At 42.5% G+C, this 12,331-nt stretch overlaps 1 protein-coding gene across 6 annotated transcripts in view; it reads left to right on the plus strand.

Moving 5' to 3' along the window:
• MOGAT1 (monoacylglycerol O-acyltransferase 1) overlaps positions 1 to 12,331 on the plus strand; it is a 77,829-nt gene that overhangs the window by 23,634 nt on the left and 41,864 nt on the right. For 5 of the 6 annotated variants that reach the window (XM_084999075.1, XM_084999073.1, XM_084999076.1 and 2 more), the window contains exons 4-6: positions 1,580 to 1,754; positions 2,823 to 3,022; positions 10,687 to 10,806. In XM_084999075.1, coding sequence (XP_084855201.1) covers positions 1,580 to 1,754; positions 2,823 to 3,022; positions 10,687 to 10,806 — 495 coding nt within the window. Of the gene's footprint in view, positions 1 to 1,579; positions 1,755 to 2,822; positions 3,023 to 10,686; positions 11,042 to 12,331 lie in introns of those variants that run through there. The other variant, XM_003133676.5, reaches the window with a different exon arrangement.

The raw sequence follows: 12,331 nt of genomic DNA on the forward strand, positions 1-12,331 counted from the left end.
TCGGAACTGCAGCTGCTGGCCTATGCCACAGCCACAGCAATGCCAGATCTGAGCCCACATCTGCAACCTACACCATAGCTCACGACAACTCGGGATCCTTAACCCACTGAGCAAGGCCAGGGATTGAACCTACATCCTCATGGATACTAGTTGGGTTCATAATCTGCTGAGCCACAATGGGAACTCCCTAAATGATATTTTTATTACTATTATTTTTTGGCCATGCCCATGGCATGCAGAAGTTTCGAGGCCAGGAAGAGAACCTGAGCCACAGCAGTGACAACACCAAATCTTTAATCTTCTGAGCCACCAGAGATCTCCTGCATCTTCTCTTAAGAGAGTGGCTGATCATTCAGAATCTTGTCCTAATTTTATGTCCCTCCAGTAATTTCCTTTGAGAGATGAGGTGCTATGTCTTGATAAAGCTAACACCTTCCTTAATGACTAAAAAAATGGATAAAATCAAGAAAGGAAGAAAGTAATAAAACATTAGAAAGCAGTTATCTCTGAAATATAGATTGTACATGGTTTGTTTCCATCTTTATACTTTTCCTTCAGGAGTTCATAGTATTTTTCTTCAAGGGTACAGAGTAAAATTAAAATCTGAAAAGGAGTCTTTAAAGTTATTTTTACATGGGAAAGTCTGATACAAAGACTGAACAATTATGTAACTATGTCTTAAATAAAAAATTTACCAAAGTCAAAGTAGACATTTTGGAACTGTGCACAGATCTGGCAATTGGTGTAGGTTATTTGCCAATGTCTACATTTTTTTTTTTTTTTTGGTCTTTTTGTCTTTTTTGTTGTTGTTGCTATTTCTTGGGCCGCTCCCACGGCATATGGAGGTTCCCAGGCTAGGGGTTGAATAGGAGCTGTAGCCACCGGCCTACGCCAGAGCCACAGCAACGCGGGATCCGAGCCGCGTCTGCAACCTACACCACAGCTCACGGCAACGCCGGATTGTTAACCCACTGAGCAAGGGCAGGCACCGAACCCGCAACCTCATGGTTCCTAGTCGGATTCGTTAACCACTGCGCCACGACGGGAACTCCCAATGTCTACATTTTTGAAACCATTTGCATTATAAATCCACATTTGGGAAATAAGAATCCATATAGGCTATTTGAAAACTAGCCATTGTGTGTTCAGAAGATCCAGTGCCGCCTCTTGGAGGATATACTTTTGGGTTCTGAGCAAGGATGTGCCCGGGTATGATCAAGACCCCCACATACAGCTGTGCATGTTGTGCACTGAACAACTCTGGGGGCACTTTTTACCCATAATACAATGTGAATGGAGTCTATAGAATTGAGCAGTACACAACCTACCCAAACAAGTAGTAGACTTAGAAATGATCAAGTGATATTTTAAAGACCTAACCCATCACCTGCCAAAATGTTAGATCTTATTAACAGAATCGATTACCCAAAGATTTGGCTGTGAAAAAATGATAAACCTGCAAAATGCTCCAAATATAAGCAGCATAGGACATTTTGTTAAATATTTGCTGGTGCCATAGAATATTATGGTAAATATTTTAAAGGGTCATTAGTTAACGTCTTCTGTTTTATTCACCGAGGGCCAGTCTCAGTTTCTAAGAAAAGTGTGTCCCACGTGCTACGAAAGAAAGGAGGTGGGAACATTTCCGTCATCGTGCTTGGGGGGGCAGAAGAATCCCTGGATGCCCATCCCGGAAAGTTCACTCTGTTCATCCGCCAGCGGAAGGGATTTGTGAAAATGGCCTTGACCCATGGGTAAGTGGCTTTTCACTTCAGGGAACTGGGTCAGGGAAGTTAACACATTATTACATGAACACAAAGAAGTAAAGTAATTTTTCTGGCATGTAAAGACAGACATCCTAATTGGCTTTCCAAAGAAAATAGATATGAATATTTATGGGGAATGGAGTCCAGCCTTCCCACTAACCTAGTTCAATGTCATGGGATCCAGCTATTCAACTTGTCTTTAAAAGCAAGACAAGGAGTTCCTATTGTGGCTCAGCAGTAATGAACCTGACTAGGATCTATGAGGATGCGTGTTCAATCCCTGCCCTTGTTCAGTGGGTCAGAGATCCTGTATTGCAGTGAGCTGTGGTGTAGGTTGCAGACGCGGCTCGGATCCTGCATTGCTATGGCTGTGGTGTAGGCTGGCAGCTGCAGCTCTGATTCATCCCCTAGCCTGGGAGCTTCCATGCGCTATGGGTGTGGCCCTAAAAAGAAAAAAACCAAGACAAAACAAAAAAGGCAAAATTTTATATACTCAGTGTAAATTTCCAGCCAAATGAACCAGTGAACCATGACCAAAGCCAGAGATGAAACAGAAGCTTCCTGGAATCTTGATTTTTCTATAGAATAAAATTCCACAAATTGCTAAGACTGAAGTACTTCAGGTGTAAGTCAGTTTCCATGTATGGAACATGAACTTAGTGATATGGGGGGCTTGGGAACATTAAAAAATTGTTAGGAATCTGTTGGGAAAGTCAGCTGGGCTGAATGGAATATTTAAATCCTTTTCATTGAAAATTCTCATTCTTGGGAGTTCCTGTTGTGGCTCAGTGGTTAACAAATCCGACTAGGAACCATGAGGTTGCGGGTTCAATCCCTGGCCTTGCTCAGTGGGTTAAGGATTCAGTGTTGCCGTGAGCTGTGGTGCTCACTTGGATCTGGTGTTGCTGTGGCTCTGGCGTAGGCTGGTGGCTACAGCTCCGATTAGACCCCTAGCCTGGGAACATCCATATGCTGAGGGTGCAGCCCCAGAAAAGGCAAAAAGACAAAAACAAAAACAAGAACAAAATTCTCATTCTTCCCTCTTATCATTTGCAGTGCTTATTTGGTGCCCGTGTTTTCTTTTGGTGAAAATGAGCTGTTTAAACAAATTAGCAACCCTGAAGGCTCCTGGCTTCGAACTGTGCAGGAGAAACTACAGAAGATCATGGGGTTTGCTTTGCCACTGTTCCATGCCAGAGGAATTTTTCAATACAATTTTGGCCTGATGCCCTATAGGAAACCCATCCATACTGTTGGTATGTACAGCAGAGACTAGAGGCTTGTTAAATTGAGTAAAAGGATTACCTTATTTTGAGCAATGTTTATTGTTACTAAAGTAGCTTTGAGTAAGGACTTCCTGTAGTCCTATAGATGTTATTTGAGCTTCACATACAGCATGCCTTTTATTTATGAAATGACTGTATTTTCCACTTGAATGGGAATTGATTACTTTTAAAAATATTGTTATAGAACTAAAGATAGAATCCAATTTTGTCTTCCATCATGATCAATTCCAACCGCCTGGATATAGTTCCCTGGGCTATACAGCAGGACCTCATTGCTTATCCATCCTATGTATAATAGTTTGCATCGACCAACCCCAAACTCCCAGTCCATCCCACTCCCTCCCTCACACCCCTTGGCAACCACAAGTCTGCTTTCTATGTCTGTGAGTCTGTTTCTGTTTTATAGATAGTCTCATTTGTGCCGTATTTTGTAAGTACTGCACACTAACCAATTATGCCACCGGAGCTATGCTCATTTGTGCTGTATTTTAGATTCCACTTATAAATGATATCATATGGTATTTATCTTTCTCTTTCTGACTTACTTCACTTAGTATGAGAATCTCTAGTTGCATCCATGTTGCTACAAATGGCATTACTTTGTTCTTTTTTTATGGCTGAGTAGTATTCCATTGAGTATATGTACCACATCTTAATTCATTCATCTGTCGACGGACATTTAGGATGCTTCCATGTCTTGGCTATTGTGAATAGTCTGAGCTTATCTTTTGATTATGGATGTGACAGAAGTGTTTATTTCATTTTTATTCTTATGGCGACACTGAAAAAATGCAAACAATCCCTATAACACCTGACATGACGGCTGCCACTAACACTCATGTATCAGCTGTGCACAGAAATCAATACTGACATTAAGAAGATGTTTATTACATACTAGCCAAATATACAGAAGGAAGTGGTGTGGCTTTGGGGTGATTTTGAATGCTTCATTTATCTTCTCTGAGCCTCAGATTTTACAGCTTCAAGAGGAGACTGTTCAAACTGTCCCATCTTTTCAGGGTGACCTTGGGGCTTAGATGACACAATACATGGGAAAGCTGTTTGTACCTCCCAGGTGCTAGGCGAGTGAGGGTTGGTAAACAGAGTAGAATGCTTCCTGAGCAGGTTGTTAAGGGATATCCAATAGTGTTTCAATTTCTCTTTGTAAACATTCTTGCCAAAATGTTAATCTGAATCAAACCATGAGGAAATAATCAGACAAATTCTGGTTGAGTGACATTGTAGAAAACTCGTGGTCTGGATTCTTCAGAAAAATCAATGTTGTCAAAGACCAAAAGGAGAGAATACTTGGAGTTTCTGCTGTGGTGCCTTGGATTAAGAATTTGACTGAAGAGGCTTGGGTCACTGCAGAAGCGCAGGTTCAATCCCTGGCCCAGCACAGTGGACTAAGGATCTGGTGTTGCTGCAGCTGTCATGTAGGTTGCAGCTGCAGCTTGGATTTGATCTCTGGCCTAGGAACTTCCATATGCCATGTCTGGGGTCATAAAAATTTTTAAAAATTGTTTTTCATTTTTAAGAAGTTCCCATCGTAGTTACCAGTTAATGAACCCAAACTAGTATCCATAAGGATGTGGGTCTTGCTCAGTGGGTTAAGGATACGCCATTGCTGCGAGCTGTGGTGTAGGTTGCAGATGGGGCTTGGATCCCGTGTTGCTGTGGCTGTGGCATAGCCCAGCGGCTCCAGCTCCAACTGGACCCCTAGCCTGGGAAACTCCGTGTGCTGTGGGTGCAGCCTTAAAAAGACCAAAAAAATTAAATTAAAAAAACAACTGTGGTGGATTGGGAGGAAACAGCTATAAAGGATATTATTGAGACAGCTGATTAAGTTGAAGGTAGATGAAGTACAAAATAATGTTGCATGGAGGTTAAACTCCTTGGAAGTGACTATGATGGTGTGTTATATAGGACAGGGTTTTTGTTCTTGGGTATACATGCTAAAATATTTAGGGATGAGAACATGATCAAATCAATGATGTCTGCTTTCAAATGGTTCTATAAAAATAATACAGAGTTCCTGTTGTGGTACAGCGGAAATGAATCTGACTAGTGTCCCTGAGGATGCGGGTTCAATCCCTGGCCTCATTTGGTGAGTGGGTTGGGGATCTGGCATTGCTGTTGAGCTGTGGTGTAGGTTGTAGACATGGCTCGGATCCCATGTGGCTGTGGCTGTGGCATAGGCCTGGAGCTGTACCTCCAATTCTACCCCTAGCCTGGGAGTTTCCATGTGCCACAGGTGCAGCTCTAAAAAGGCAATAAATAAAAATAATACTAATGTGTATTAGCCATATACATGTTGTATGTGTGCATTTGTGTGCAAAATATTTAAAATTGGTGAGTGTAGGGGAAGGGCATACAAGTACCGATTGCATTATTTTTTCTGTAGGTTTGAATTTTTTTTTTCTTAGTTCTGCCGCTGCAGCGTATGGAAGTCCCTAAGCTAGGGATCACACTGGAGCTGCAGCTGCCAGCCTACGCGACAGCACAGCAACATGGGTACCGAGCCACATCTGTGACCTCCACCACAGCTTGTGGCAACACAGGATCCTTAACCCACTGAGCCAAGTCAGGGATCGAACGCACATCCTCATGGATACCAGTCAGGTTCATAACCTGCTGAGCCGCAATGGGAATTACTGAAAAAAAAAATTTTTTTTTTGATGAAAAAGTTAGAGAAGGGAATGTACCTTCTTTAAATAAAACCGGTTTGGAACCACTTGAGGACAAAAGTAGTCCATTTTGTTTCAAATCATCCTATTCCTGGTGGGGGAAAAGCAGGCTAAGGGATTTTCTGGAATAGAAAGGAAGGAAGGGGAACCTAGTTTAAATTTTATTTGTAAAGTAGGGATAAAAGGGGATAATAATATTAAGGGGATTTTAGTGTGGTGTCTGGTATAACACCACATTAAATGTGGTTATTAAGTGCTCAGTAAATATTCATGAGAGTGTGTGTGTGCACACACGCGCGCGTGAACACATACATGCAGACATACACACACGTATCTATACACACATGCTTACATTTGGGCATGCTTACATTGGGCATCTTCTGAGACTCCACCATAAGCCAGAGGTTGCCCTTGAACCCAGGTCTTGACCCTTCGCCACGCCCCTCTGCCCAGCTCTCTGCCTGGTATCTCTAGTGTACAGCCATGCAGGATGTAGAGAAAAAGTAAGTTCTGTGTGAGATCGTTAGAGAACTATGCAGACTTTTCATGATTACAGAAAGCTAGAACAAAGACTTATTGTGAAAGATCTACTCCTTGCCTCCACAAGAAGAGAGTAATGCCCATCTCCAAGCTCTTCTCCAGCTGGAAATACAATAGTTCCCAAAGCTGCTCATTCTTCATCATAGGTAAATACAGCACAGCACAGCAAAATAGAGCAAGACTGTTGTGTAAGGCGATAGTGACATCATTCATTTTGAATTGCTGGATGGAATTAGAGAAAGGAACAAAGGAGCATGCCAGCTATAAAAAGCACTGAAACATAAACAAGAGCTGAGATTCCCAACTCTAACCGCAAGTGGATATTAGCTGATTTTTCCAAGGCAAGGAGTTCTACCTCCAAGAGCAGCCCGATGCAGCTGTTTTTTTTCCTTTGTGTTGTAAAAAGCAGTCATGCTGCAGTTTGTGACTTAGTCTTAGGTTGAAAACAACTTTCTTCTTCTGAGTAGTTAAAAATCGTGTCGCAGAGAGAAGGAATCCTGATCTTCTAGGACTTGGGACTCTTGGCAGATTTGCAAGTTTTTGTTTTGTTACCTCTGTCTTTATCCCTAAAAGGTAATTGAGAAAGGTTTCTTAATCTCTAATCCAGTTGGGGGTTCATTTATTTTATTTTATTTTCGTCTTTTTAGGGCTGTACCCGTGGCACATGGAAGTTCCCGGGCTTGTTTTTGAGTTGGAGCTGCAGCTGCTGGTCTATGCCACAGCAACGTGGAGTTCCAGCAGCATCTTCGACCTACACCACAGCTCATGGCAAGGCTGGATGCTTAACCCACTGAGCAAGGCCAGGGATTCCCACACCTCATGGATACTAGTTGGGTTTGTTGCACTACAATGGGAAGTCCAGTTTGGGGTTCACTTATTAATGAGGGCAGGAGTGATGGAATCTTTAATTTCCTCCGTGTGTGTGTGTGTGTGTGTGTGCATGTATTTTATTTTTTATTTATTTTTATTCTTATTTTTTGTCTTTTTGCCATTTTCTTGGGCCGCTCCCACAGCATATGGAGGTTCCCAGGCTAGGGGTTGAATCGGAGCTATAGCCGACGGCCTACGCCAGAGCCAGAGCAACACAAGATCTGAGCTGCATCTTCGACCTACACCACAGCTCACGGCAACGCTGGATCCTTAACCCACTGAGCAAGGCCAAGGATCGAACCCGCAACCTCATGGTTCCTAGTCAGATTCATTAACCACTGAGCCATGACGGGAACTCCTATGTGCATGTATTTTAGAAACAAGACAAGTATGACTGTGTCTTTCTCACAGTTTAAAGGGAAAAGTCTTATGGTGATAAATTCAATACATATAAGTATGTTTGAGCTCTCTAGAAGAACTCTCTGAAATATAATAAAACCATCACTAGGAAAGCAACAGGATTGAAATTAACTGGAGGAGAGCTCATAGGAAATAAGACTCAATTAACAATTCAGAATTGGAGTTCCTGCTGTGGCACTGGCTTAAGAATCCAACTGTAGCAGCTCAGGCAGCTGTGGAGGCACAGATTTGATCCCTGGCCCTGCACAGTGGGTTAAAGGATCCTGTGCTGCTGCAGGTATGGAGTAGGTCACAGCTGTGGCTTGGATCCAGTCCCTGGCCAGGGAACTTCCACATGGCGCAGGTGTGGCCATTAAAACAAAAAATCCAGACTTCACAAATCCTAACTGAGGTAAGCCAGGAACAACATGCTTCATCTTCTTAGACTGCTGTTATCTCTTTGTAAGTCCCAGCTTCCACCAGGAATAGTTGTGCCTGACCTCTCCTTGGGAAGATTTCACGAAGAAAACAGAAGCTATTTCTATAAAGCCATGAACTTGTTAGTAGGTCTGCAGGTAGCTTTCTTAATTGCATATAAATTGCTGTTTGTTTGTTTGTTTTCCCCTCAAAAAATGATGAAGTTCAGAGCTAGAAGGAAGCTTCAGGATCAGTTATGCTGTTATCCTGTACAGGTGAAAATTAAGGCCAGAGAGGAAGGTAGTTCCTAGCTTGGGGTACCTGCTGGTGAGTTAGCGCTGGATCTGGTCAGTTCCAGCCCCGTGCTTCTTGTGCAACAGCAGCCCCCGTCACATCAGCCTCTCTTAGCCTGTATTTCAACCACAACTGAAAGCAAGATGGTTATGTTGAATTACAAAGGACGCATGTCTACTATATCTAAGTTTGACATCCAGGCTATCAAGGAGAACTGCACATAAGCTTCTTGAGGCTAAATCTGGTTAAAAAGTTAGGAATTTGAGACTATTAACGTTGCGATGAGGAGATGTATATCCTAGATCATGTATAACTTTGTGTAGTTAGAACACATATATAGAACACCTTATGATATGTGTGTGTGTTTTATGTGTGTATATCACGCCCTTCTCTGTGCTCCCTCACTTCCCATACTGTTGTCACACTTCCTTTTACTGTGTTATTTATCACTTCCTTCTTCCTCTGGTTTCCTCTTAAGTAACCACCTTTTGTTATTGGCATGGACTGGGCCTTGGATGTAGCAGGGGGAGTCCCCGGGTAGCCAGTGGAAACCCTAGGAGCACTGTTCTGTTACCTGCAGCCCCATTTGACCTCACGCCCACGCTAATCAAAGGTAATAAGAAGCATTTTTCTGCCCAGGGGTCATTGAACATCAGGTACATGTTCAACTCTTGGCGTCAGTATCAGCATCAGCCCAGCAGAGGGCGCAGTGAGTAGCACAGAGGACCCAGGAGAGCAGATGCTGGAGCCACTGTATCTAGTCTTTTATTAAAATCTGAGACGAGTGAGCTAAAAGTTATTTATTATACAAATGCCTTAAAAGACGTAGAAGTTTCTAGGTTTTAAAAAATTGCTTCAGGAGTTCCCGTCGTGGCGCAGTGGTTAAAGAATCCGACTAGGAACCATGAGGTTGCGGGTTCGGTCCCTGCCCTTGCTCAGTGGGTTAACGATCCGGCGTTGCCGTGAGCTGTGGTGTAGGTTGCAGACGCGGCTCGGATCCCGTGTTGCTGTGGCTCTGGCGTAGGCCGGCGGCTACAGCTCCGATTCAACCCCTAGCCTGGGAACCTCCATATGCCGCGGGAGCGGCCCAAGAAATAGCAACAACAACAAAACAACAACAACAACAACAACAAAAAATTGCTTCATTGTTAATTATACGGGTAACACCAATGCCTTCTCTTATAGAAAATTCATACAATGCAGATAAAATGTAAGCTCCCCCATCTCTTTCTCCCTCCCTCCCTCCAGGTAACAGGTAATGGTTATCAGTCTTTCTTGGCAGACTTTCTTGCTACACTAAAAGTTTCTAATGCACCTAGAAATGGAATTTTTTTTTTTTTTTTTGTCGTTTTGCCCTTTTCTTGAGCTGCTCCCTTGCCATATGGAGGTTCCCAGGCTAGGGGTTGAATCGGAGCTGTAGCCGCCGGCCTACGCCAGAGCCACAGCAACTCGGGATCTGAGCTGCGTCAGCGACCTACACCACAGCTCAGGGCAACGCCAGATCCTTAATCCACTGATCGAGGCCAGGGATCGAACCTGCAACCTCATGGTTCCTAGTCAGATTCGTCAACCACTGTGCCACGACAGGAACTTCTGGAATTTTTTTAAATAAATAGAATCGTACTATATTATTTTACAACTTTCCCCCTACCTGCTACATTTTAGCCATCTGTGTATGTGTACACATGATTATTTCATTTTTTCAGCTGAGATATAGTCGCATATAGCAGCTTAGTTTCAAGTGTTGAGTTGATATTTGTACATATGGTAAAATGATCACCACCTTAAGTCTATTTTATATGTCACCATACATAGTTGAAAAATATTATTTAAAAAAAAATTTGTTGCCAAGGATTCTATTGAATGAATGGTCTGTGGTTCACTTAATAATCTTTCTATTGAAACTTTTGGTTGCTTTTGTTTTCCACTGTTCCAAACAGTGGCATCCTTATGAATTAAGTGTGTTTTCTGGTACAGACGCTTAGCAGTGAAGATACATATTCTTTTCATTTTTTTAGGATGACATTACAAAGAGCCAGGATCTCATGATTCAAGATTTCCCGGGTAGGGATAATAGGGCACTGTGGTCTGGCTGTCAGCTGTACCCGAGGGAGTGAGCTGGTGACGTGCACACACACAGCTCTGTCCTCGTACAGCTGCAGTCAGCACAGTAGTTCATTTGACTCAAAGTCAAAACCACCAAGGTCCTGACAATCCAGCGTCTGCTGAGAAGGAACGCTCTTTATTTGTTATCAAAAGGGGTGGTGTGACCACTGCAGGCAGCCAGTAAAATGAAAAAGGAGGGGTGCTGGCAGGCCTGACGTATTCTGATTGGGCCGATCTTTCTAGGGCTGTCCATTAGAGACAGGAGTCTGTGGTGGAGTGGCTTTGGTTTCTTCTGCATGATGTATTCTCTGTTTTTTGCAGTGGGCCGCCCCATCCCTGTTCCTCAGACCCTGCACCCAACCTCAGAGCAGATTGAAGAGTTGCATCAGACCTACATGGAGGAGCTAAGGAAATTATTTGAGGCGCACAAAGGGAAATACGGTATTCCAGAGCATGAAACTCTCATTTTTAGATAACTCTTCTCTTAGACGCATACAAGAGGGCTAGAGAACATCGCTTTGCAAGAACAAATAATTTAAATAAGTTACTTTTTTCTTTGACTGTGCAATCAGATTTGTAACTGAGAGATATTTTGTATGGTGACAGATGTTGGTTTTTGTCTGTGGTAACTAAAAATCCGGTGGGCGACTGTATGGTAAAGTTGGAGATGATTGCAGCCTTTTCAAAAGTCTTCTTTCTGGAGGAAGATAAAACTTGTTTTACAAGTTAAGAAAAGGTTTATAATTATACATGTGCTTTAAAAAAATGGCAGCTTCAAAAAAGAATTAGACTCTTTTACTAAATATCACAATAATTTAATGTGGTTTTGCTGAGTACAACAGCTGTTGTTTAGCACAGCTGGAACATTTACGAAACAGTATGTAAAATAATTTGCCATGTAGAGCTAGAGGCATTTTTTTTTTTTTCCTGCTTGAACAGACCACTCGTTAGCCAGTAATATGACTTTAAGACTTAGTTCATTTGGTCCTTTAGGTCATATCAACCAATGCATTTTTACACAATATTACAGAGGTTTTTTTTTTTTGCCATTTTGGAAATGGACTGAATCTACCGTATGGAAACCCATGTGGAGAGGACTATGTCTTCTCTCTTCTAATCATATTTAGAAATACTCATCCTTGTCATTTTCTTAGAAATACATTCACTTACTACAGGCAAAGAGGTCTCTTGGAGGACATGCTTTTGACATGTTTAAGACTTGAAATTCCAAAAGATTTTCACGGTAATAGAAATGGTTTTAATTTTCTTCCCTTAAGGCCTCTTCCGGTAAGGTGAGCTCTGAGAGAAAGTGCCCGCTCTAGTGAGATGTGACTGGTTCATGGCTGACACAGGTTACATGATTCTCCTGGGAACCAGAACGTTAGGTCCAAGAGAGCGTGAGTCTTCCCTTCTGTTCCCTGATGTCCCCCAGGGCCTGGGTCAGCTCGTGACGCTTGGTAGACATGAAATAAGTCCTTGTTTCATGAATGTATTCCTAGGTGAACACATAAGCTTTGCCAGGAGGTGATGTGTCTTTAAAGCTATGCTATAGGATGCCACCAATTCTAGGAAAAGACCCATTTTGAGGAGATAACTTGCTAGGGCTGATGGTCCCATGCCAGTACTTGACAATGCCGCAGGTTAGTTTCTCAGGAGCAAGTCAGAAGGAGGTTGCTGAGACTCAGTCTCTAAGCCTTAGGTAATTAATTATTCAATAAGTAAGAGAATGTCTAGTTTCCCAATCATCTCCTCCATTCTCCATATCTGGGGGCAACTACCTTGAGTTGTTATAACTTATTGGTAATATGTGTTAAAGCCCCTGATTTTTAAAACATCAAGCCATGGGCTAGAGCCCAAATAGGGTTTAGCAACAGTAAAACAGACTCATGCTGGGTAATGTCTTGAGTAGAAAAGGATTTCACACACAAAAAAGTGAACCTTCTCAATTGTTCCATATAGGACTTTT

The sequence above is a fragment of the Sus scrofa genome, chromosome 15 (assembly GCF_054392235.1).
Source record: "Sus scrofa isolate SSC_HxYL_T2T_F1_AM1 chromosome 15, Sscrofa_HxYL_maternal_Yorkshire_Landrace_v2.0, whole genome shotgun sequence".
Classification (NCBI taxonomy): Eukaryota; Metazoa; Chordata; class Mammalia; order Artiodactyla; family Suidae; genus Sus; species Sus scrofa.